Source organism: Eubalaena glacialis, chromosome 4 (genome assembly GCF_028564815.1).
Source record: "Eubalaena glacialis isolate mEubGla1 chromosome 4, mEubGla1.1.hap2.+ XY, whole genome shotgun sequence".
In the NCBI taxonomy this organism is placed as follows: Eukaryota; Metazoa; Chordata; class Mammalia; order Artiodactyla; family Balaenidae; genus Eubalaena; species Eubalaena glacialis.
This window is the reverse complement of record NC_083719.1, coordinates 88,522,628-88,550,432: the sequence shown is the minus strand read 5'-3', so window position 1 is coordinate 88,550,432 and position 27,805 is coordinate 88,522,628. Positions and strand designations below refer to the sequence as shown.

General features: G+C 34.2%; 1 protein-coding gene and 1 non-coding gene across 2 annotated transcripts in view; both read left to right on the top strand.

The window, feature by feature from the left end:
• Window positions 1-27,805, top strand: part of FBXL17 (F-box and leucine rich repeat protein 17) — a 476,643-nt gene that overhangs the window by 283,617 nt on the left and 165,221 nt on the right. Inside the window, 1 exon segment of the mRNA XM_061188041.1 lies at window positions 25,462-25,538. Within this exon segment, the coding sequence (XP_061044024.1) occupies window positions 25,462-25,538 (77 nt within the window).
• LOC133091663 (U6 spliceosomal RNA) lies at window positions 22,819-22,925 on the top strand. Its single transcript, XR_009700988.1, has one exon. It is a non-coding gene; the product is annotated as a U6 spliceosomal RNA (small nuclear RNA).

Sequence of the window (27,805 nt, the reverse complement as noted above, 5' to 3'; positions counted from 1 at the left end):
ATCCCAATCTGAAATTAATTTCTGATGGGAGATTTTGATAGTTTAGTACAAAAAGCTTAGGCCTTTTTTTTAAAAAACTAGATTTTAAAATTTATTGTGAGACATGTATTATGTTTATCTTACATTATGTCAAACACTTTTTGCCTAAGTTTTTCATTTGTGTATCTGACCTCTTTGAATAGACTAATGGTTTTGAAGACATTTGCAAAATGCTTTTGGGTAGTAGATAGCTTACCTGTCTTTTCTGATAAATCTCCATTTCCTTACTGGGTATTTAGGAGAGAGCTCTAGATTACCAGGTATGTCTCTAAAGGCCTTGCTGCTTATTCTGTCTCTTGCAGCCATCTATTCATAATTCACTTTCCAAGTGCCAGTTGTTAGGTGGGCATTTTGTAATTTCCTGTAGGAGTTAAGTGTGTAGACAGAAAAAGTCTTAAAACTGTATCGTTGAGAAAAGATTTCAAAACATGTAAATCATTGGTAATACTATGTTCCATCTAAGATGTGCTTAAATTGGTGACATTGCCCAAGATCATAGATCAGGTGTTTATTGTAGAGTGTATGAGGCTATGAATTTCTGTAAGTTCCATTTCTGGGCACAGCACTGTATCAACACCATGGTATGAGAAATCCTTCCTACTTAGCACTCAATCATGAAAGTTGATTAAACATGAGCCTCCTTTGTTGGAAGGAGGAACATTCTCAGGTTGAGACTTTCAATATAAAATACTAAGGAAAAAAATCTTAAAATATTTTACAAATATATATTTTCTGATTTAGAAGTATTTAATCATAGCTAGCGATTAATATAATAATTGAGCATCTTTACATGTCAAGGAAAATATGTATCATCCTATTACATACCTGCATCTGGATACCATAATTTATTTAACCTATCCTATTTGTGTTTGCAGTAATAGAATTTCTGGGTCACAGGACATATTCATTGAAAGCTTTCTTAGTTTTGTTCATCCTGCAATTCTAGGATCCAGTGTATCCCTAGGCATATGTGGTGGTCCATAAGTATATAAATGAAGGAGTGAATAATACTAGACTACACTCCAGAATGGTTTTGCTAATTTGCATTGTTGCTACATGTGTATCTGTTTCCCCTCAACAAGGTATGAAAGTTGACAACTAAGTCCACAGTTACCTTTTTATAAATAAACTGCTCTTAGAGTGAGAATAGAAGCTCCAAATGATCAGAGACTCATAGTGGTGACTGTTTCCAGTGGCTCTGAGAGGGCAGTCATATAGTCCGGTGGTTTTTGAAGAGGCATTAGTCTGATTCGTAAGTGCTTATTTGTAATTCAAGATTTTATTATACCTAAATATTTTTTAATATTTTGAAAGTTTGGCTTAGAGAAACTATAATATAAAGTTTTCTATTTTGTTTCCCAAGATATAAAGTAATATGCTTCAATATTTTTACTAATTTTAAATAAACAATTAAACAATGTCATTTTTAAATTTATGATGAGGAATTCTGGCATGGGGCTTTAGGCACTAATTATACATTCATTTTATGCTGATTTGTTGCTTTTGTCACAGTTTCCAACAGCTTTGAGATGGGGGCTATATTTAAATCAAATCTATGATAAAATATTTTTTATCGAGATCCCTTTTTTTGGTTTTTTTTTTTTCCAACTTCAGTTTATTAGAACACACAGGCCAGGATTTTGGTTAGCTTTCTGTGATTATACTGTTGTCCCCAAAGTGTATGAATCAAACTCAGAATTATGCTTGTGTTGATATTCAACTGTACTAATGAAGAATGATAATTTTTAATAGAAAAGATATTTAAATTCTGGAACTTTATAATAGTGACTTTGAATATTTTACGTAACAGTGGCTTTGAATATTTTACGTAACTTGGCTTTCAGAAGAGAGCCTATTTTAAGCACTGTTTTTCCTTTTAGAGCAAAGTTCAAAGTCATCTTATTGTTTTATAACTAGCTAAAATGAACATTTTCCTACATTTTAAGCAACTCTTTTGTCAAATGGGAATAATATAAATAAATGGTCACAGCTATAGTATTTATTAAGTCTAGTTGATATCAGTACATTTTATTGTATATTTTGTCTTTGGTCAAATGCAAAACATGGCTTTTTGCAATTTGGAAAGGCCTCTAGCTTCTAGACTATATTTATTGAGGCAATAGTTGGGCCATAGGATTTTCATTATTTAAACTTTAGAACATCATATCATTTTCTCAGTTTATACCACTTTAATCTTATATTGTGAATTAATCAATCTAAATAGTTGAAATAGTATTTTGAAAAGGATTTTAAAACATAAATAACCTTTGGACTCTGTTAACCAAAAAAGGGGTCCAAAACTTTTATTAAAGAACAACGAAGCAAACTTGTAACTCAGTGAAAGCCCTCTTTTCTGCCCTGATGGAGATTAGTATTTGTTGATTTAAAGAGTTAAGGTAGGAGCATTGTAAAATAAAATATTCAAGGAATTTGCATAATTTAAAATTATATAAATGCCCATTTATTCATGAGTATTCTGTTGAAGGACCAAGGCATTTTATTTGTATAAGAGCATGCTGATGGGAGTCACATCATCTTTCTTCTGTAAACTACACCCCAATTGCATCATCGCTGATTTCCAGTTTTCAGTACATTAAAGTGGGGTGAGAAAGATACTTGTAAAGCAATATAAATAGAATCCTTTTAAATTTTAAAGACCTTTCCCTAAACATTTTATTTATTTTTTTTAAGTTTTTGCTTTTGCTTGCTTGCTTGGCTTAATTAATGACATTTACATACATCATGAAATGATCACTATGATAAATCTAGTAACCATCTGTCCCCATACGAAGTTATTAGGTTATTATTGACCATATTCCTCATACTGTATATTACATCCTCGTTGCTTTATTTATTTTATTACTGGAGATTTGTACCTCTTAATCCCCTTCACCTCTTTCTCCTCACCTCCCCTTCCCTCTGGCAACCACGTGTTTGTTTTCTGTATCTATATTTTTGTTTTGTATAAGTGAGAACATATGGTATCTGTCTTTGTCTGATTTATTTCACTTAGCACAATACCCTCTATATCCATCCATGTTATCACAAATGACAAGATTTCTTTTTTTTTTAATGGCTGAGTAATATTCCATTGTGTGTATATATACCACATCTTCTTTATCCATATGTCTATTGATGGACACTTAGATTATTTCCATTTCTTGGCTATTGTAACTAATGCTGCAGTGAATAGTGGGTAATATCTTTTTGAATTTGTGTTCTTGTGTTTTTCAATTAAGTACCCAGAAGTGAAATTGCTGAATCATATGGCAGTTTTATTTTTAATTTTTTGAGGAATCTCCGTACTGCTTTCCATAGTGGCTGCACCAATTTACAATCCCATCAACAGTGCACAAGGGTTCCCTTTTCTCCACATCCTCTAACAACACTTGTAATTTGTTGTCTTACTATCATTGTGACAGGTGTGAGATGGTATCTCATTGTGGTTTCGATTTGCATTGCCCTGATGATTAGTAATGTTAAACATCTTTTCATGTGTCCATCGGCCATTTGTATGCCTTTTCTTGGGGAAAAAAAAAAGTCTATCCAGGTCCTCTGCCCATTTTTTAATCAGGTTGTTTGTTTTTTTGATATTGAGTTGTGTGAGTTTTTTTGTATATTTTGGATATTAACCTGTTATTGGATATATCATTTGCAACTATTGTCTCTTATTCAGTAGGGGACCTTTTTGTTTTGTTTATAGTTTCCTTCACTGTACAAAAGCTTTTTAGTTTTATGTAGTTCCATTTGTTTATTTTTGCTTCAGTTTTCCTCTCCTGAGGAAACAGATCCAAAAAAATATTTCTAAGACCGATGTCAAAGAGCACACTGCCTATGTTTTCTTCTAGGAATTTTATGGCTTCACATCTTGCATTTAAGTCTTTTATCCATTTTAAGTTTCTTTTTGTATATGGTGTGAGAAAGTAGTCCAGTTTTATTCTTTTGCATATAGCTGTCCAGTTTTCCCAACACCATTTATTGAGAAGACTGTCTTTTCCCTGTTGTATATTCTTGCCTCCTTTGACATAGATTAATTTGCCATATAAGTGGGGGTTTATTTCTAGGCTTTCTATTCTGTTCCATTGATTTATGTGTCTGTTTTTGTGCCAATACCATGCTGGTTTTGATTACTGTAGTTTTGTAGTATAATTTGAAATTAGGGAGCATGACACTTCCAGCTTTGTTCTTTTTTCTCAAGATTGCTTTGGCTTTTGGGGGTCTTTTGTATTTCCATACAAATTTTAGAATTATTTGTTCTCATTCTGTGAAAAATGCCATTGATATTTTGATAAGGATTGCATTGAATCTGTAGATTGCCTTGGGTAATATGATCATTTTAACAATGTTAATTTTTCCAATTCATAAACACATTAGTTTGGGTTGTCTTCAACTTCCTTTTATCAGTCTCTTATAGTTTTATAGTACAAGTCTTTTACCTCCTTAGATTCTTTCCTAGGTATATTATTCTTCTAGATGCTGTTGTAAATAGGACTGTTTTCTTTATTTCTCTTTATGATAGTTTGTTATTTCTATACACTAATAACAAACTATCTGAACTCCTGTATATTAATTCTGTATTCTGTAACTTTACTGAATTCATTTATTAGTTCTAACAGTTTTTTGGTGGCATCTTTAGGACTTTCTATATATAGTGTCATGTCATCTGCAAACAGTGACAGTTTACTTCTTCCTTTCCAATTTGGATTCCTTTTATTTCTTTTTCTTGTCTGGGGATTGCCATGGCTAGGATTGCCAATATTATGTTGAATAAAAGTGATGAGAGTGGTCATCCTTGTCTTGTTCCTGATCTTAGAGGAAATGCTTTCAGCTTTTCACTGTTGTGTATAATGTTGGCTGTGGATTTGTCACATACAGCTTTTTTTATGTTGAGGAATATTCCCTCTATATCCACCTTGCTGAGAGGTTTTTTTAAATCATAAATGGATATTGAATTTTGTCAAAAGCTTTTTCTTCATCTACTGAGATGATCATATGATTTTTATTTTTTAATTTGTTAATGTTGTGTATCATATTGATTGATTTGTGGATATTGAACCATCCTTGCATACCTGACATAATTTCCACTTGCTCATGGTGCATGATCCTTTTAGAGTATTGTTCAATTCAGTTTGCTAATATTTTGTTGAGGATTTTTGCATCTATATTCACCAGGGATATTGGCGTGTGATTTTCTTTCTTTTTTTTTTCCTTTCTTGTGCTGTCTTTGTCTGGTTTTGGTATTGGTATGATGCTGGCCTTGTGAAATTAGTTCAAAAGCATTTCTTCCTCTTCAATATTTTGGATTAGTTTGAAAAGGATAGGCATTAACTCTTCTCTAAATGTTTGATAGAATTCACATGTGAAGCTATCTAGTCCTAGACTTTTATTTGTTAGGAGTTTTTTTTATTACTAATTCAATTGCATTACTGGTAATCAGTCTGTTATATTTTCTATTTCTTCCTGGTTCATCTTGAGAGATTGTACATTTCCAGGAATTTATCAATTTCTTCTAGGTTGTCCATTTTATTGGCGTATAACTGCTCATCATAATTTCTTATGATCCATTGTATTTCTGTGGTATCAGTTTTAACTTCTCCTCTTTCATTTCTGATTTTATTTATTTGGGCCTTACCTCTTTTTTTCTTGGTGAGCCTTGCTAAAGGCTTATCAATTTTGTTTATCTTTTTTAAAAAGCAGCTCTCAGTTTCATTGATCTTTTCTAATGCTTTTTAGTCTCTATTTCATTTACTTCCACTCTGATATTTATAATTTTCTTTCTACTAACATTAAGTTTTGTTTGTTCTTTTTCTAGTTCCTTTCGTTGTAAGGTTAGATTGTTTATTTGAGTTTTTTGTTTGTTTCTTAAGGTAGGCTTGTATTGCTATGAAATTTTCTTTTAAAACTGCTTTTGCTGCATCCCATAGATTTTGGATTTTTGTGTTTACATTTTCTTTTGTCTAAAGGTATTTTTTAAATTTCCTCTTTTATTTATTCAGTGACCCATTGGTCGTTTAGTAGCATGTTATTTAGACTCCAGTTGTTTGTGGGTTTTGTAATTTTTTTCTTGTTGTTGATTTCTAGTCTCATACCATTATGGTTGTAAAAGATGTTTGATTTTCCTAAACTTTTAAATCATTTCACACCTAATTAAAATCATTTTTAGTGAGTTACTTTTATCAAATATATGTGAAGCATTTAGTGTAGTTTTATAAAAATAATTCTTTTTCACTTTCACATTTAATTTACTGTAGCATTTAGTTAAATTGCACAATCAGAATAACAAATATGATTGGCAAACACACAAGATAATGAATTTTAAAAATTTAATGTTTATTGTGGAAGGTTTTAAACACACATAAATATAGAGAGGATCATATAATGAATTCTTATGTACCCATCACCTGAACTCAGCAATTACCAACATTTTGCCATTCTTATTTCATTGATTGATCCCCCCAACTTACTTTTTCCTGGAGTATTTTAAATTAAATTCTGGACAAATTACCATTTGGAAACGCTTCAGTTATCTCTAACAGATGAAGATTTTTTAAATGCACACATACAATACTATTATTACAACTAATGAACATAATGATAATTTCTTGAAGCCTCTTTTCAGCTCATTTATTTGAATTAGGATCCAAACTAGGTTACATGTTGCATTTGGTCTCTTTTAATGAATACTACTACTTTTCTTTTGCCTGTCATTCATTTGTTGTAGAACATGAATTGTTTGTCCTGCAAAATTTCTTTCATCCTGGATTTAGCTGATTGTCTTCTTATGGTGCCATTCAATATGTTTTGCTACCTGCCCACCCCCATATATTGTCTATAAATTGATAGACAAATTAGAGTCTCGATTAAATTTAGGTTCCTGGTTTGGGAGCAGTATACTGCATAGGTAGTGCTGGATAGCTCTTATTATATTAAATCAGGAGGCACATATTATCTAGAGATAATGGAAATTTTAAATTAAGTTATAATAGCTAAGATATGTATCATTTAATTTGTGCAAGGCACTGTTCTAAACACTTTATATATAACATTTTTTTTAATCCTTACAAAAGCCTTTTGAAGTAGATGTTCTTATTACACCCACTGTACGGATAAGGAAAGTGAAGCACAGGGAGGCTAAATAACTTGCTGAGGTTCCCAAGCCTGGATTTGGTCTGGTCTCTGGAACTGAGACTACTGAGTCTGTGCTCCAGAGCACCCATTCTGCCTCTTGAAGGCAGTGACATTTCTAAATTACACCAAAAATAGTTAGGTGTGTACCAGACCCCTCCAGTAAACATACTGTTTTAACTCTATAAGCAAATGAATGTTAAAGGGTATACATTTTAAATAAAAAGTACTTTTGAACTATGTTGTTTACCACATCAACCTTCTTTGAAAATAATACCTTGTAAAACCCATATTTATTTTCTTACTGTGATATTTATTCTTACATTGACAAATTGTGATATTTTCCTTTTCCTATAGTGGAACTTATAGAAAGTAAACTTACTTCCCTTAGGTAAATAGGTTAACATTTCTTTTGCAACATCAAGAAATATAAGGTGAGTTCCTTGAAATTCATGGCAGTTTGTAATTTTCAATAGCCATAGCATTTACAAAAGAAATTATTACAGTTTTTGTTGCTTCTTTTGCTTACATAAGGATGAGTATTCTAGTGTCTTCTCAATCAGTTTGGCTTAACTACTGTAGGAGATATGTTTACTGAGGGAAATTCAACAGAATCCACTTTATGTTTCCTTTGCACATTCTTATCCTATTTATATTTTAAAGTCTGCCTATCTTCATGTACAGTTTTTTTCCCTTTAAATCCCTCTATATTTTAATACATGCTCTTCATCCTTTTTATTAGACAGATTTTACATAGATATTTCTCTTTATAACTGCAAGTAATTCATTCCTTGTGCCTAAAAATAATGTTCTGCTTTGTTGACATATGCTTATTAAAAGTGGTACATTTGCTATTTTTATTCAGAATTCCAAGTATATACAAGAGCATGACTTGTGTTATCAGTGTGCACCAATCCTTCACACATTCATTCAACAAACCTGTCTTGAGCATCTCATCAAGGATGAGTAAAACATAGGCCCCATGTCAGGTCAGACTCGAAGTCAGGTCAGGGTGATGACATATACTTCATACAGTGGTCACAACAGAGGGAGGAAAAACTAGGAGTCTAGAGCAACTGTCAGTCTGAGAAGAGTCCACTGCTGGGGTCTGACCAAACATAGAATGTAAATGAGTGAAGTGGGTCAAATGTAATCATTGGGGAATAGTGGGGACTGTAACAACTGAAGAATGCATGTCTGATCTAAGGACACTCATATTCACAGGTTTGTTTAAAACACTGACTCAGCCACACAGACTATGGCTAGGATGCCGATTTGTGACTCTGGTAAGGTCTAAGTACATGAAAAATTTAGTGTTTTGAGAAACTATCTATGTAATAATTCTGTTTAGTGGGCCAAGTCAGATAGACTTATGTAGAATTTTGGGGCCAGAAGTCAATATCTAGGGTTTCAAGCTACAATGAAAGAAATAAATGGGGGACAAAATTTGAACAAAAGAAATGTACCAAAATCATCTTGGTCCATAAAACAGGGGCATAGAGGTTCCTCAGTGAAGGATATAGCAGTAGGTTTGTACAAAGTCTGGCATTCTGCTGGATTACCATTAAGCAGACCAAGCACATGCCTAGTGTATCACTCCCAGAAGGACAGCATCAACAATCCGAGAAAAAAAATTAAAATTAGACTTTGGTCTTTCTTTCATGAATTGTGCAGTTTAGTGGAGTTTTAAATTATTATTATGAAATTAGAGTTGGAAGAGGAACCACATTTTTTTCCAGGACTCATGGCCTCTACATGCCTTAATCTGGCCTGGATAAGCCAATAAAATTGAAGATTCCAAGCATAGAGGAATTAGGTGTTTGGCTGAAGACCAGGCTCAGGGTGACTGGGCATGGATGTTGGAAGGTAGGCTCAGTAACAAATGTGGCTGTACCCAGTTTGTATGAATACACAACCTGCTGGCCATTAAAACTTTTTTCAACCCCAAATAATTCTGAATGTCTCTTTATAATTAATGTTTGACATTGGTTGTACTAGCTATTAAGAGAGATTTCCAAACTCATAGATTTGGGCTCTGTATTAATTTTTGCAATAAACATGCATTTATTCTCCCTTTGTAGGGATTTATAGACATTGATTTTAATCAGTGTTTAAAGTTTACTTTGAAAAGAATTAGGTTGAATGTCTTAAAAGTTATATGGTGTAATTGAATAATATAAAAGTATAAAATAACTTTTAAAGGCTTTCATACAGTTAGTAACTTTGCAATTATTTCTCAGTGGTTTCCATTTTAAAATATTAATCTTTTGAAAAATAATATAATGGTTATATAATTCTTACTATATTTTTATGTATTATATTTTGAAATCAAGGTATAATATCTTTTCCTCTCATTGAATACCAAAGTTTGGTCATGTGAGGTTTATATGCCCAATGTTATTAATATCTTCATTATTTTTATATTATATATCAAAAAGATCTCTCAGATCTAATAGATATCTTCAAATATAGAAACCTATACTGTGCTTGGCAGGGTTAATATGGCTCTATTCACGAACTTTTGTATGTCTTGAACCTTAACTAAATGCTTTAAGAGATTTGTGACTCTTTCCTTGATCCTATTTGGGGGCTTTGTTTACAAAGAGTTCTTTAAATACCTACTGTATGGTTGCTTAACACAAATCATCTAGATCATAGGTGAATCATTTTATGTGAGACAAAAATAAAATTTACAATGGAGTGAAAAAAGATAAACTGTCAGGTTAAATTTTCTTTGATCTGTTTTGTTCTTTGTTTACTTACGATTAGAGAAAAACACCTTGTCTCTTCAGCAGTACTAAGCATCTTTATGTTCATTTGCAACTTCCATGGTTTTCAGCATGTTTTGGTGAAGTCTTTTATTTTATGTGCAGTATATGTAGCTATGAAAATCAGCAGACTGTGTATTACTTAAAATTGGGCAATTCACTTAGATAATTAGTAACACTAAAAGAAAGGCAGTTCCATTATTTTTTTTCCCAGATTGAGGAAAACTCTGCTGAAAGGTCCATGGTATCCAGCTTTTACTATATACTGACTAGTGCCAGAATCCTAACCCAGTTTACGGCAACACATTTTAAAAAATGCTCTTGGTGATTGGATAAGCAGTCTACCTTTTAAGGTACAACATTATATAATGTCTTTCACCAAATATTCAGTTAGGGTAGGAACCTTAAATGAAAAGCTTGATGCTTATCAAGGAGATCATAGTTTTGGGGCTGATTTTATATTGGTTTTTAACTTTTAGTTCAACTCATGAGAGATAACATGGAAGACAGCGTATAACGTTGAGGGCTAAGAACTGTCTGAGATCCCTTTCCTGAAGTTATCTGGTTATTGTTGGATAGTCAGGTGCTTGGAATAAAGATGATAGATGAGATAGAAGATATCCCAAAGAACTAGCAGATGGAATGTTGCATCTGGGCCAGAAAGCTATTGCAAAGAGTCTGCAGCGAGCATTGTCTGTTTAGTGAATAAATTATATCATGTATGTGTACTTTTTTTTTTTAATTAATAGCTACTTTATTTATTTATTTATTTTATTTATTTTTGGCTGTGTTGGGTCTTCGTTTCGTGCGAGGGCTTTCTCTAGTTGCGGCAAGCGGGGGCCACTCTTCATCGTGGTGTGGGGGCCACTCTTCATCGCGGTGCGCGGGCCTGTCACTATCGCGGCCTCTCTTGTTGCGGGGCACAGGCTCCAGACGCGCAGGCTCAGCAGCTGTGGCTCACGCGCCCAGTTGCTCCGCGGCATGTGGGATCTTCCCAGACCAGGGCTCGAACCCGTGTCCCCTGCATTGGCAGGCAGATTCTCAACCACTGCGCCACCAGGGAAGCCCCATGTATGTGTACTTTTATATCACGTGCATTAAAAAAATTCTGGAAATATACAAATTTTAAAATATTGATCAGTTTCCAGCTATCTTTTATTATTGTGTATTTTCTTAAAAGATAAAAAGAGTAGAATTATTATCATGATGGGATCTTTGAATTTTTTAATGTAGAATGGTCTTAATTACATACTCACTCGAATGGCTGAAAGTCTGATAACATCAGCATTGGTGAGGATTTGAAGAAACTACAGTTCTCATAAATGTTGATGGGCATGTAAAATGGTATAACAACTTTGGAAGGAAATTCATTCATCTACTTCATACATACTGCTAATACTCTGTGACTTAGCAGTTCTACTCCCAGGTTTTTAACCATGAGAAATGAAAGCATATGTCCACGAAAAGACTGTATAAGAATGTTCCTAGCAGTGTTATTAATGAATTCCCCCCTAACTGTGAACAATTCACCTGCCCTTCAAGAGAAGAATGGATAAAGAAACTATGCTATATTCATATAATGGAATGCCTCTTGGCAACTGAAAGGTACAATCAGGAAAAACTACTGAAATGTTAAACAAAATAGATGAATCTCAACCTCTTACACTGAGTAAAAATAAGTTACTCAAATATAATTCTATTTTTATGAAATTTCTGAACAGACAAAACTAAGCTATGGTAAAATAAAACAAAGTAACAAAACATATACAATGGTAGTTGCCTTTGTGGGTGGGTATGGGCATTGAGTGGAAGGCGGGGCATGAGGGAACTTGGTGGGGTGCTAGAAATGGTCTAGATCTGATAGGGGTTCAAGGTAGACAGATATATGCATTTGTCAAAACTGATTGCATCTGAGATTTGTGTATTTCACAGCAGGTGAAACTTTTTTTTTTAAAGAGAAACATTATAAACATTGAACTTTAGTTAATGATGTGTATGATAAAGTATTTATGGATGAAATGTACTGATGTCTGCACTTAACTTTAAAATGCATTAAAAAGTAAGAATGGGGCTTCCCTGGTGGCACAGTGGTTGAGAATCTGCCTGCCAATGCAGGGGACACGGGTTCGAGCCCTGGTCTGGGAAGATCCCACATGCCGCGGAGCAACTAGGCCCATGAGCCACAGCTACTGAGCCTGCGCGTCTGGAGCCTGTGCCCCGCAACAAGAGAGGCCGCGATAGTGAGAGGCCAGCGCACCGTGATGAAGAGTGGCCCCCACTTGCCACAACTAGAGAAAGCCCTCGCAAAAAAAAAAAAAAAAAAAAAGTAAGAATGGATAGATAGATACCTGGGTGGATAGAGAAATAGATGGGATACATCTGAGATAAAGCAGATGTAGAAAAATGTTGATTATGGAATCTAGGTGGTGAATAATGGCTTTGAGTGAACAATTCCTTTAAGTTTTGGTATGCTTCAAATTTTCAATAATAAATTGTGCAAAAATGAGTGTTTATTCTAAAAAAGTTTAGAAGACATACCTTTTTGGAATTTATTTTAATTCAGGCTGAAGATTTGGTAGGATTCTTTAAGGTTTTCTTTTTTTCTCCCTTTCACAACTTAAAATTTTGTCTTATCCAATTATGTCATCTTAATTGCAATTAGTTTGTTACCTTTATTTATTTATTTTTTTAAATAAATTTATTCATTTTATTTATTTATTTTTGGCTGAGTTAGGTCTTCGTTGCTGTACGCGGGCTTTCTCTAGTTGTGGTGAGCGGGGGCTACTCTTTGTTGCGGAACGCAGGCTTCTCATTGCGGTGGCTTCTCTTGTTGCGGAGCACGGGCTCTAGGCACGCGGGCTTGAGTAGTTGCGGCATGCAGGCTCAGTAGTTGTGGTGCACAGGCTTAGTTGCTGTGCGGCATGTGGGATCTTCCCTGACCAGGGATCGATCCCGTGTCCCCTAGCATTGGCAGGCGGATTCTCAACCCCTGCGCCACCAGGGAAGCCCCAGTTTGTTACCTTTATAAGTCATATTTCTTGGTGCCACATGTGTAATCCAGTGATTAGTTTAATGCCATTTATGAGGCACTATATTCATTTCCTGTGGCTACTGTAACAAATTACTACAAACTTGGTTGCTTGAAAGCAAAAATATTTATTCTCTCACAGTTGTGGAGGTCAGACATCCAAAATCAGTTTCAGTGGGCCAAAATCAAGGTGTCAGTCTCCCTCTGGAGGGAAGAATTCATTCCTTTTCTTTCTGGCTTCTGGTGGCTACCAACATTCCTTGGCTTATGGTCATATCACTCCAGTCTCTGCTTCTGGGGTAATATTACTATCTCCTTTCTTGTCTATGTTAAATCTCCCTCTGCCTCTCTCTTGTAAGTATACCTGTGATTGTATTTAGGGCCCACTCAGATAATATAGAATAATCTCCCCATCTCAAATCTTTAATTTAATCACATCTGCAAAGACCCTTTTTCCATAAAAAAGTATAAAGTATATATAAAGTAACACTTAAAGGTTGCATGGATTAGGACCTGATGTCTTTGGGGGCCATTATTCAGCCTACCACAGGCGTTTTTTTATGTGCCAAGTTCTGTACTAGGGTCTAAATAATAATAATTAAAATTTAATTGCTTACTGTGTGCTAGGTGCTGTCCTATGTGCTTTACATTCATTTTTTCACTAAGGAAAAAAATTGATTTAACATGAACATATTGGAGCATACATTTCTTTCTTGCATATGTCAACTATTAAAGTCCCACAGTGCTAGTTTTCTAAGAAATGTACTTGAAAATTCTATTCGATCCTAAATAACCCTGTCTTATTTGTGTGGAAGATGTTAAAATTGACAAGATTGTGAATTCCCTTTGGGAAGAGACTTGTCTTTTCCATCTTTGTATCCATTAGTTAGGGGCAGAGTAAGGGTTAGTAAATGTTTGTTGAATAACTAAAAGCACCTTTGCAAACATTATGAAATGTAACGTTTACAAAATCCTTGGAGATAGGTATTGTAATTTCCAGAATTTTACCGAAAAGACTTAGAGAAGTTCAGTTACATTCCCAGCCCCAGGACTGTGTCTTACACATACACACATACAAAACTTTGACAATGTGAGCATTGGAAGTATATTTCTACTGTCCATGACTGATGGATTTTGCACAAGAAACATTAAATTTCAGTAAAATTTTGATATGGCTAAATATCATCTCTGTTTTATTATTGCATTATATTATTAATCATGTGCAATATACTTTTAAATTTTTAACTTTTTGAGAGTCCATTTTCATGTGAATTAAGTCCACAGTGGTATTAAGAAATGGGAGGAAATTTTCCAAGTGATACCGAATATTTTAACACTTTCTTGAAACTTCAGCCTTTCCCCAGAGATATGTCAAGCCTATCTAGTCTTTTTGTAACTTCTTTTGATCAGATTTTTTTAACTCATTGATATTATGAATCTTATAAATAATCATACTTCCCTCTTTACTTTGGTTCCTTGAAAGTTTATTCCAAAATCTTATTCCACTTATAGAAGCTTTTCAGGATGAATCATATCTATCCCTTCAGGGTGAGTATATCCCTAACTTTATTATTTTACTATCCATATTTTCTACCTTCTTTGCCCCTCTCAAATATTTCTTTTGTAGTTTTGTATGCATTTCTAGGGAAATAAGGCTGGATATAAGTAAACAGATGAAATGAATTTAGGCTCCTTAGTAATTATGAAATATATGAATGTATTATTGTATATGTTACATATAAAATGTTATTTTATATAGATATTGTTATGTTTTGTATATATTGTTTTTCTTCTTTTTCCTCTTTACAGCCACTATTTCAACTAATGTGTCCCTGAGTAAATATCGTGTTCACTGACTTGCTTATACTATTACCCTTTATATTTTCTTTCACCTTTTTCAAAGTATGATGTGGCATTGGATTGCCATTAATTTTCCCAAAGCCCCAAGTTTTGCCCAGTGGCCGAAGAGTGTTCTGTGTCTTGATGAGAATGCACTTACCTTTCAATAACGGATCACAAAAAGGAATTTGTTCTCTAACTTAATTTTTTTATAAAATTCTGTCATTACCAGAGCAGCACTCACGGTACCCCCCAGTAACCAACCATAGGAACACACAACTGATCAGTTGGCTCCAAGCACATTTACCTGACGTCCCTTTCAAACGCCTGGCATTGCTCTTGCCTCTTTATTCCACTAACAACCTTAGAAAACAATCAGTTGCCCCTCTCCTCACCTCTCAGTCTTCTTCCTCGGAATATCAGAATGTATTTCTGTATTTACTTGGGTACGTGAGAGAAGTGTTTTGTGTGTGGAGCAGAAATATTAATACTGTTACTCCATTTTGCTACATGGTTTGTTGATTATGCAGACAGAACGGTAACCATAATAATCAACAACTAATCAACAACGGAGCATTTAGAAACATGCCAGAGGTGTGCTGTTCATTTTGATTTACCTTTTAAAAATAACATAAAACTGAGGACTGGGGTTGGGAGTGTTGCTTGTTCCTGCTGGCTGTCAGACATGATGTTGCCTGCAAGGTACCTGCTGTCTGAAACAAATAGTGAAATATGCTGTCTTCTTTCTCCATGCTTACTTACTGTCTTGCTTTTGCAACTTTCTGCAAGGAGAAAATGGGTAATGCTTCCCCCCTATGGTTTCTATCAGTCTTAGCACTGGTTTCATTAGCTTTCCACCACTTTCTCCAAGAACAAAGAGATGTGTTTTCCCTTCGTAGGGAATAGACTGAGGACTAATTCAAGCAAAGCAACCTGAATTTTAGTGATCACGGCATTTCAGGGGCTAGGCTGCTAAAATTCCTTTACTATGTGCATTTACAACAATTAGATATTTTTTGATTGAGATAATTTGTTGATTTACGACAATTAGATATTTGTTGATTGGGAAGGGAAAAGTGTATTTGTTAAGAATTGTATTTATAAGTGTATTTATATACATGTGCACATCTATACTACATAGCACTTTGAATATAAATTAAATTGCTGATCATCAGTCCTTGTCATTGATGGATAAATTAAAGTGTTAAGAAAGAATCCTCTAGAAGTATATTTTACAGGCAAATGGACTTTATAGTGTCAAGTATCATTGAACTGGCCAGGTGAAGCTAAGTAAGGTTCAATAGCCTTTCTCTGGAATTTTAAAATCTCATTCTATTGCATTTACTTGAATATTATTTAAGAAGGAAATGGGGAGGCCTTTGTTTCTCTATCCTTCAGATAAATAAAAATTAACTGAAATCAGTTGTCATTCTTCCTTTGGGATTAAAAATGTAAACTGCATACTTTTCATAAGAGGATTCTTGGTTAATGTCCCTCATTGTAGTTTGTAGAAATATATGAATTGTTTCTTTTTTATTTTTAAAGAAGTGTAAATGTTATTTCTTTTTACTAAGTAAGAAAGTTATCTCTCCGTGTAAACATAATGTGCCAAAACAACTAAATGTGACCCGCTGTCTCTCTTTCCTGTAAATGTTAGAGCAGAGATTATTTCACCCCTGACATGACATTAATATGTAATGATATGGAAGAAAATAGGAATAAAGTAATGGGAGTCCCAGAGCTTTGGAAGTAGGTTTTATGAATTCAGCAGTGATGACCCTTAAGCCTCAAAGGGTTCAGAGTTCAATCTAGCTAAGCATCAATAAGGTCAAATTTATGTAGTGTCCTTGTCTTCATCAGTGCCATGTGATCTTTCTCCTTTGGTCTTTCTGAATGAATATGTGGGTCACTTTATTCCTACTGCCTATACTTTTCCCGCTCCCTAACCTAGAACTCCTTCCTCATACCTTATTTTTCAGAAACTAATAAGAAGCCTTCACCATTTTCTTCTCCCAATTACAGGATTAATTAGTTTTTTATAATTGTACTTAAAATCACCTGTAAAAATTCTTTTATTGGCTTTTGATTGGGCCAGAAATTTGCTAAGCTTAAAAATTAGTGACAAAGTGCAGGCTTCCTGAATATGAACACTTGAAGCATGTGGGAAACATTTGGAATGGAGAATGTTGACCTGCTTTCTTTGTGTCCTACTACAGCTATCTAATAAGCTTTCAAAGATAGCAAATTAGGTGCCCTCTTCATTGCATTTTACAAATATAGTTTTTTCATATTGCTAAAACCATTCTCAAACAAAATTTTGAGTGGTACATTGGGATGTTGGGAATCAGTTAGCTAAAGTGAAACCATTCTTTTGACTTTTATAAATTGTCTTTACTGCTGTGTTTTATAGTCTTCTGAGAATTTGGCTTATCCAAAAAGAGATTCTGTGCCTTCCCAAGTGAGAAGGAAACCTTTTGTCAGCATCTTGTCTGAGTTAACTCCTTGGCTACACAGGTCATGGGAGGTCTCTGTTGAACATCAGTCTTTGGCTCTATCACAAAACTGGTATTGAAGCACAGGCCAGCTCCCCCAGTACGGAGGTTAAAGAGGCAATTAGTCACTACAAAGCCGACTTGTGGCGTCTTCTGGTAAGGAAGTACTTAACTCTTTCCTGAATAATGCCTGAAATCTCATCTTCAGTGTACTTTTATAGTCCACTAAAATAATTTTGTCTTATCCATTTTAAATTAAAGGTGAGCTTAAAATATATGATGTCTGTTGAATTGAGACTTTCTCATCAATACTTAAAGCAGTAAGTGTAATGGGGGTGGAGATGGGCAGGGAGATTACCATCAATTGTATGTTTAATATTCCATCTAAATTTCATGTTAGCTGTTTGGAAGCCTAACAAGTCTCTGAAATATTTCTAGCTTTACCATTAAAGTTCTTATTTATTATTGTAGGATGGGGTAGGAGTTGGAACTTGCCAGAATTTTGCCTGACTTTTTTTTTAGAAAAGGAATGGTCTCTGTTGAATCACAATTCACTGAACTGGACCATAGTTTTATACGTTTTTATATTCCTGTTTTGTTTTTTTTTTTTTCAGGGCCTGGGCTTTTGCTTCCACACAGTAAATTTTTGTTACATGTAGGATAATAAAATCTTCTCTTCCACCCTCTATCTTAAAATATGCCAGAATACCATAAAGATAGCACCAGTCTTAACTGTATCAACATTGTGCAATGCCTGGATTCCCCCAGAGATATTGGCTATAAATTGATGGAACCCCAAAAACCTTTAAGGATGGAGGGGATTTCTTAACTTTTCCTATTTCAAAATAACTACATTTTTTTTTTTTCCATTGAAGAATGACTAAACTGCTGAATTAGGAAGTCTTACCTTTAAATTTTCCCCTTCCCTTTCTTTCTAGCATTTCCTTCAGTCCTGAAACATGACTCTTTTCAGTTGATTTTCAGTAGATATAGAGATAGTGATATGCTTTTTCTGCTGCTGGGTATGAACATTAATATCAGCCATAGCAGCAAAAATAAATAGTAGTTGATCTATCAAGGTTATAAGTATTATGTCCATCATTTTATAATAATGTGGCTTTCTGATTAGATCTTTTAACATTTCTGACACATAATTTACACTTAATAAAACCTTGTTGAAATAAATAAATCAGAAATAGCTTAGAATCTTTTTTCTGCTTCTTGCATATTTGGAGGCACGCTTAGAAAAAGTTAGCTCAAGTTATTATATAATGGTTTAGTGTAGCTGCGGTAAAAGGATGGAACAACGGCTAAAATTAAAAACAAGACTTTTGGATAAATGTATCTGAAATATTAAAGCCAGACCCAAGTTTATCCAAATGTGTTAGTTTGGTTTCCACTCCCCTGCCCCCTTGCTTTGGAAAAACGTTTAACCATTTTGTTTCTCAGTAGCTTAAGGAAAATGTGCATTTAAACAAATACTGCAGGCTTTATTCTATTTGAAAAACATTTTTAAAGTTCTCTAAGAAACATTCAAATTACATTAAACATGTTTTGCTATATAAGTGAAGGAACAAAATATTCCCGTAAGAGCTGGTTTGTGATGGTCACTCCTAAATATGTTAGAAAATATTATTTTGCTGTTGTATTACTCCTTTTTCAGTGCTGACTCCTACTTACTCTCCAGTTAGGAAACCTACCTAATGCTAGAGACTGTCAGGGAAAGGGTGGTCCAGACAGAATCAGCAGGTGACATCTGCTCCACCTCTTCCAAAGGTGTAACACCTCTGTTGGCAGAGATGTAAACCCATAGAATTTACGTTTCAATAACATCTCAGGCCACTTATTGTGGTACATCTTATTAAAAACAAACAAACAAACCACTCTTCTCATTGTGTAATCTTTCACTATCTCTATGTGACAAAATGGGCATCAGTTTTCCACTGTTTAAGTAGCAACTACCTAAATTAATCTTGGATTCACTAATCAGATATTGGCTTTCCAGAGAATAACATTTGGTAAGTGAGAACTTAATGAATATCCCAAGAGACTTGTAACTGGTGGAGCTGGTGACATTTTGCATGTCACTCCTAGTCTTTGCCCCTGAGATATATTGTGTTTCGAGTGAACGCTTTAGCACTTTAATTGCAAGTCATCCTTTTAAAAAAATCTCTCTTGCAGTGAGCATCTCTTTTATGAGATTATCTTTAGATGTTTGCATGAAAAATTGACTTAAGCATACATTTGATACTGTGCTGTTAAAGGGATGGAATAGAAGAACGTTTACAAGAAAGCGTACCATGAAATACAAAGGGCGCTTAACATATCAATTTGATGCCATGTATCACTATCTCAAAATAGGCTTTCATTTGTCATTATGTACATTTCTTTAAGTTAATGATAAAAATAACCACTGCATGCTGTGTAAGGTTAAGGTGTCATGTTACTAGAAAAAGTACCTATGAATGGAATGTTTATAAATGAAATTATATTCACATATAACGGGAAAGGTACTGTTAGTAAATTCTTGAATTGATTCATCTTGTAAATGTTTAACTGTAAATTTATCTTTTTTTAACATAGAAATCTGTTATATAGTGCACATTCTGAAAGCAGGGTATACCTATAAATCATGTCCATTCATTTGCTGCACTGGTATTGGACTATACTTCAGTAAAACTCGATTTGGGGCTTTAGAAAAATCAATCAAATATCATTATTCTTTGTGTAAGATGCCAAATTGTGTTTTGGTGACCTCTTCTATCATTTAAATGACCCGTATATGAGTTAGTCAGGATGAGCTTTTGTAGCACAGAATTGGACCAAGTTTGCTCCCTTGTTTCTCTCTTTAGATCTTGTAAATCCTTTTTATTCCTTTTCGTGTGTGTGTGTGTGTTTGTGTGTGTGTGTTGCAGCCTCTTCTGCTTTTACCCACTTACAATCTATATAACACAGGGTGGCTTGTTGGCTTGTCTAGTTTCAGGAAATGATGAAAATGAAGTTCTATTTCTAACACCCCCAAATAGATCACTTTTATGATGTGTTTGTATTTCAGGAGTTTTAACGTTTGATCTACGTGTTTATTCGACCTTAAACGTACTTAGCTCCCCGTTGCACTTATTTGCCAATTACTTTATAGCACTGTTCATACTTTTTGTTTTAAATCTGTAGGGTTGTTTTTGTCTTGTTGCATTTTTTCTTCTGCTTGAAGATATATCTATTATTCAAATATAAAAGTGACTTAAGAAAGAACATCCTAAAGTTTATTTAGAAATTCACCAAGCCACATACTAATGCATCTCTAATGCGGACATTTCTTTTCACACCTCTAAGGTGATTGAGCCTGTCCTTTAAAGTGAGATTTGCAAACCAGTGTCTGGAAGCTCCAATTAGCTTCATTTGGATTTGAAACACATCACAAACAGTAACAAGGTCTCCTAGGACACTCCTCTTTGCAAGCAATGTAGTCATATTTCCTCATTAGTTCTTTTCAATTGTCACTAATGCCATGTTCCAGCTTTTGAGTAGGAGACAAAAAACATAAAAATTTGGTGTGTATGTAGAATGGCCATTGTTTCCTATAATTCAAGGCTCTTTTGAATTCCTTTGATAGTTTTGAAGCTTATACAGCTTAATTCATTAACCTTTACCCTTCACATAAATCAGGTTACTAGGAATCTATTGCTAGGGAGACAGATTTTTCCCTCCACTGAAACTAAGTAATGCCTTCTCTTCTTTAAAAAAAAACAACCCTATATTGCTCACAAAAGTACCTTTTTGCTGTTTTTCATATTTCATCAAATGTTTTAGGTGCATTTTAGAACATTATCAAAAGCAAGTGAGCATAAAATCACATTATTATAAAAAATAATTCTGGATGCTTTGGATACTTTGGAGCAGGTTTTCTGGCCCTTTTCACTGTTCTAATGGAGTTTATATATATATGTACTCAACAGCTGTTACTCAGGAATTTACAGTGGTTGCAATTTTTAAATTCTCTTCAGAACCCTGCCAAAACATAAAAGCAAGAAAATAATCTGAGGGGAGGCAATTCAGAATGAACTAAAATATATTTAAATGAACCTAGGACATTTGATTTGGAGAAATTTTTCATATAGGCCCTCATTTTTATAAAGAATGATGATGTGGGACTTCGAAGAAGATAGGGGTTGTTCTGTGGTTTCATGCAGGTGAGAATAGAATGTAGGTCTTCTGATTCTTTATTCACTCTTGTTAAAACATGTCTCCTCTTGTTTCTCGGAACTCGGAAAGGTGGTTTAGTAGGCTTGCGTTTGATGTTCATAGGCTACTTTAACAATATTTGATATTCTTCTGCATTTTTCCACTATGCCATATTCCTATATTATGAATTTGTTCTTAATAATCTTATAGATTATTACTTTCCCTAAGGATATTGTTCTTTTCCCAAGTTTTGTAATTCCTTAGGTTGTCATGCATGAAATAGGAAATCTTTGAATGCACTGACCCATAGAAAATGTTGGTCATATGGTATTCTGAGGTTTATCCTTAGGGATGGTGGGGATGGGTAGGGGGATAATGGGAAAATTTTGAATTCTGGATTCTGAGTTTAGGAATTCATGGCTTACCCCTAGGGACAAAACTATAATTAATCACTGAGATTAATGAATATTCTCCTATTGGATATCTGTGAGTAGGAGAGGGGATGGAGAAGCAAGGTTTTAAATGTGGTCTTTGGTTCTTTCGCTGTCCTTCTCACAGACTATGACTTTGCAAACATTCCTCCCTTTTTTTGGTATCATTTTTAATACCCCTTAAAAATTTACATGAATACCTGTAGTCAAAAGGTGTAAATAATTACTAAGGTTTGTTTGTTGCCTGCATACAGTCTATGCAGTAAACTGGGAAATTCTCTGATGTTAATACACTAAAGGTCACGACTAAAGCCAAGACTCTTAAAACAGGGTAGAATTATTTAGAGTAAATGTGGTCGACAGACTTGTGTTAGGGTACCTCCTGTAAATATACTCTAGAATGGACTCTAAAAGTTTTAGAAGGAAAGGACAGTCACCAGCGTGGTGTCTCATCATGACTTGCTATCACTACAAGCTGCCTGGGAAACTAGGCCTGGACTAATCACAGGACTTCAGACACTAGTCAGGGACCTGATGTGGGGTTCCATTTTCACCAGTTTGCAGTAACAGGATAATATAAACCACTTCCATTTTCAACTCTCAAAAAAATAGCTATTTTACCTATTTATTTGAACCACTCAATTTTGTGTGTTAATATGATATTGAGTTTCAGACCAGGTTCACAGAACTTGGGACTTCTCAAATATCACATCCATGAAATATTTGATATTTAAATTAAAAAAATAATAATTTTTGCTAAAAATCTTCCAAGGAATACTTTTTTTTCCTCCATGAATTCCTATTTGTGGAATAGTTTTATGTTGTGCATAACTTCTAGCACACTGGCTATGATTACAGGGTAATTAAAAGTATTTGGAAAACCTTATGTGACTGAACTTTTAAAAACAGAGCAAGTGCTAGCTTTGGCAGCACATACACTAAAATTAGAACAATACAGAGAAGATTAGCATGGTCCCTGCGCAAGGATGACACACAAATTCATGAAGCGTTCCTTATTTTTAAAATAATTAATTAATTAATTAAAAAAAAATTTTTGAGAAGAACAAAAATCCTAGGTGATCCTTTGTAAAAACAAAGTGCTTTTCTCTTATGTTTCTCTTTGTTTTCCTCTAAAAGATATGTACTGTACTGTTTTGTTTTGTTTTTTTTAATTTTATTTATTTATTTATGGCTGTGTTGGGTCTTCGTTTCTGTGCGAGGGCTTTCTCTAGTTGCGGCAAGTGGGGGCCACTCTTCATCGCGGTGCGCAGGCCTCTCACTATCGCGGCCCGCAGGCCTCTCACTATCGCGGCCTCTCTTGTTGCGGAGCACAGGCTCCAGACGCGCAGGCTCAGTAGTTGTGGCTCACGGGCCTAGTTGCTCCGCGGCATGTGGGATCTTCCCAGACCAGGGCTCGAACCCGTGTCCCCTGCATTGGCAGGCAGATTCTCAACCACTGCGCCACCAGGGAAGCCCCTGTACTGTACTGTACTGTACTGTTTTTATTTCTTAATCACGTGTTTTCTCTTGGCTATTGCCTCTTGAGTAAGCTAAATATATGGGTAATATCTATTCATAACTTTCCTCTGTCATGTAGGGAGGAAACCTGATGCTCATGGCCTTTCATCAGTTTTAGGACAGTTTTTATCCAGTGATTGATTATCTGATTTTATGTGAACACCGGTTTTTGTTGCCTATGAAATAGCATTTGATCTGGCTTGTACACTGAAATCAATTTGTGTTATTTGCTGTCTGTAGTCTGCTCTGTGTGTCTTTAATGTTCACGTGTGCTTGTAGCATACGTAATATAGAATCAAGTGGCAGGAACACAAATAGAATATTGTATTTGCTTAGAGTTTTTCCATAATCAGATGTAAAATCAGGTGTTTTGATCTATTTGAAAAGACCATGAGAACAAAATAAATGATATGAACATTATTTCTGCACTAACTTATTTCATTTTGTGGTGGTCATACAAAATGTTGGATCTGCTAACTTTTTTGGTAGGTAATGGTGGAGGACAGAGAGCTATGTATATTTGATACGGTAGAAAGTAGACTTTTTATTAACTATTTATAATATTATAATCATCTAGGGCCTTTATTTTTATCCTTAGTGTGTAAAAATTAGTTTTTAAAGTCATATGTAAAACATGGTTGTTGCCTGTAATGTTTTATTTTCCCGTTTTTTATGACTTTATTCAAATATTACAGTAAAGCGAAATGACACAGAATTAGGTTTAAAAATTTCCCTTCATGATAAGCTGTATCAATCATAATTACATTGTTACTGTTTTAAGTTTTCTGTTGTAACAATGGAAGAGCTTACCCATTTTTATCATATATCTTTTTTTTTTAAATAGCCAAAAAAATGTTTATTCAGTTATTCTGAGGAACTTAGAAATGTTTATCATTCCATTAAAGCAATATTCTATAAAATATTTTTAAAAGAAAAATATGTCTTCTCTATAACTAATTTAACCTTCAGTAATAAATTACGTGAAGTAAAATTGTATAAAATTTCCTGACATTTTATGAAGATACCTACAAATAAGCCAGACAGCAAATAAAATATCTGAAAGACAGAGATGGATACTCAGTAATTTTTTGATGGATTACACACATAGGTACCAAATTACTTGATCCTTACTTTCTAGAAAAGGTTAATGACTCTTTTTGCTTTTACCCTTTTACTTAACTGTTATTTATAAAGATTAAAACAGGGGCTGCATTGAAGGATGCATATGCCAATGTGTCAGTTTGTACAGGTTTTTCTGATAATTCAGGGGACTGAGCCACGCTGTTAATCATTGTTTTCAAAGTTCATTCAATTCTGTACTACATGTTCCACTACGTCCATTAGAGCAGAGTACACCATTCAAAAACCTTTTAACTGAAATGAAACCAGAAAAGACTTTAAATCTTACATATCTATATTATGAAAATGGCCTATATGTATGCAACAATTCATTTAAAATGTTAAGAATAAAACATTTTAAAGTAAAAGATTTTAAAGTTCTTATGTGTACGATTTTTCTTTCATCTTTAATCAGTGTTACAGATTTTTAAATCATTTTTATTTTGAATAAAATTTCACAAAATGTGTACTTCAGTGTTATCAAAGTCCATTATTAATAATTAAACCATGAGCAATATTACCGTTCTTTTATAATGACCATCTGTCTATATTCTATACTTTCATTACATTATGTTTTATGTAAATAACATATGTTCATTATATAGCACATGTTTACTAATCCTTTATTACCAAATGTAACACTACTCTTACAGGAATCTCTCTCTTTCATCACTTTGGTTTTAAAAGATGTGCTAGTCATAAATGTATTTAATTAAAGTCATTTAGGTATTAGAGCACTTGAGTTTAAAGCAGGGAATATAATACCTTTTCCTGAAACACCTTGAAAGAGGTTTGTTGAAAGGAGAGAACTGTGGCATTCATCAAACGCGGACCTCCTCCTGTTATAGTCCTGGCCAAACTCTTGCTAATTTAACTTGAAACGCATTAGTGTAACTCACCATTTTTTGTGTGTGTTTTAGGTGTGTGGAGGTCATTGCAAAGGAAGGACAAAACCTGAAAGAGCTGTATTTGGTGTCCTGTAAAATCACAGATTATGGTACGTAATGAGCCATTGTCCTAATCATTTTCAAGAATAAAAAGGAACAAGATCTTTGAAAGCTTTTTTAAAAGAAATCAAAAGCTACTAACTCATAGAGACTATGAGATTTATCTTTACTTGTACTCTCTGATCATACACCCCCGAATCAAGAAATCATGAAAATGGAACCAGAGTAAAAATGAACATGTATATCAGTTTATCACCACATGTAAATTATACACACATATGTGCACATGCACATACACACTCACATAGGATTAAAAAGTATGGCTAAAATTGCTGTACGATGAAAATAAATACTAGGATAATTAAATATTTGATATAATAAATATAACTAAAGAAATTATTACATTGAGTTGATTTGCTTAATTTAATGTCATGTAAAATGCATTCTTGTGCCATTCCAAATGCCAACCTTCTTAATGCCTTAAATTCTTTAAAACGCTGGAAACTTCTAATAGGAAGTTAAGATATACAGGAAGTAAAGGGTATACATTTGTTTGTAAGAGTTTAAATTATCTTAATTTTAAATATCCCTTTAAAGTGGAGAAAAGCAAGTTGTTTTATAAAAATATGAAAAGTATGAAATCATCCTATTGGAGTAATAAAGAAAAGTAACCTAGCCTTTCCTTTTTCATTCAGCTTTAAATTTTTTTTCCTATTAATTTGCATATGTAACCTAAATACAGAGTTTTAACTAATTATTTGGCTTTGTGGGAGACTAAAATGGTTTCCATTTTTCTTTTCTGATTTTTAAATTTGTTCCTTTAAACTGGAGAATATGCTTTCTGCCTTGAAGGGAACTAATAATCCATTAAGTTTTTTATTGTTAACTCCAACATATGCTAATAACTGACCCCAATCCTAAGATGTCATACTGACCATCTGCCCTGGGTGGGAGAGTTGTATTTTATCAGCTACTAAATTCATCCTTTGGAAAAATTCTATGAAAGCTGTAACAAAAAATAAAAAATAACATAAAGGATTTGGCTTGAAAATAACCCTAATTTCTTTTCAAAGTTTATTTTTTGAGAATGGTAAATGTCTTACATGGATTTATCCATAATGTTTCTGGGTTGTTGTCTTTTTCCTAATTATACCATGAGAAAGGAGTGTTTTGATATGTTTTCTTTTTCCTTGTAGTTTGTTTTCTGGTTTGGCATATTAGATTGCCACTTAGATACAGTAACTCTAAAACCTCCAATATCTCCCTATTGTCTAGGCCTTAGAGTGTTCTCTCTGCCCAACACAGAGCATATCCTCAATACCTGTAGATTTGTTAATTAACTAGTACATTCATTCGTTGCAAACTCTTTACTTGGCATTCAAGATCCTTTACCATTAGTCTCCTACCTGCCCCTCCAACCTTACTTTATATTTCTCCCTTTTACCTGTTTGCTGTCAATGTCAGATTGCTAATTGCCAGGAGAGCTATGGATTAAGTTCCTTAGAATGAACTCTTCAAGGTCCTGCAGTGGAAAATGTTGCTAAAGTTACACTCTGTCCCAGTACCAGTTAAGTTAGCCAGTGCAAAGAAATGTTCCAGAAGATACGGAAGAGAAAAAGCTTTGGACTTGGGACAGATCTGGGATCAAGTTCTGTCTTCGTTCCTTGTTCTTTGGCCTTAGGGAAGTTCCTTCACGTCTCTGAGGCTGTTTCCTCATTTGTGAATTGACTTCATGCTCCTGTGTGTACCTGGTACCTAGTCTAATGATTAGCACAACGTATACTGCTGAGAAAAATTGCTTTCCTACAGGAGTGGGACAGAGAAAAGATTCACACAAAATTCTTCTACCTCCTTTCCTTTCCTTGGAAGGAAGGAAGGCTTATTGCTATTGTTTATTGCTATTGTTTAGTGATATTCTCAGGTTCTGATATTTTGAGATCTCAGGATTTTTTTTCTCCTGGTGAGGTGAAAACTGTTAGAACTTTGCCCATGTGGTTTGCATTTATTCCTATCTCTGAATTATTTAGGTCAGTGGTTCTCAACCCTCTCTGCACATTAGGATCACCTGGGGAGTTTCTAAAGCATTCTGATGCCTGAACCTTACACAAGACTAATTAAATCAGAATTTCTAGGAGGTGGGGCCCAGGCAATAAAACCTGCCTAAGTGATGTCAATGTCAGCCAAAGTTGAGAACCACTGATCTAGTCTAGTTGAGAGGAAGTAGAAGTGAAAATTTTGAGGACTTCTCCCTCCACCCAGACAGGAAATCTATCATGGTTTTTCTCATACCTCAGTCCCTCCAGCTTTCAAGCGCTCT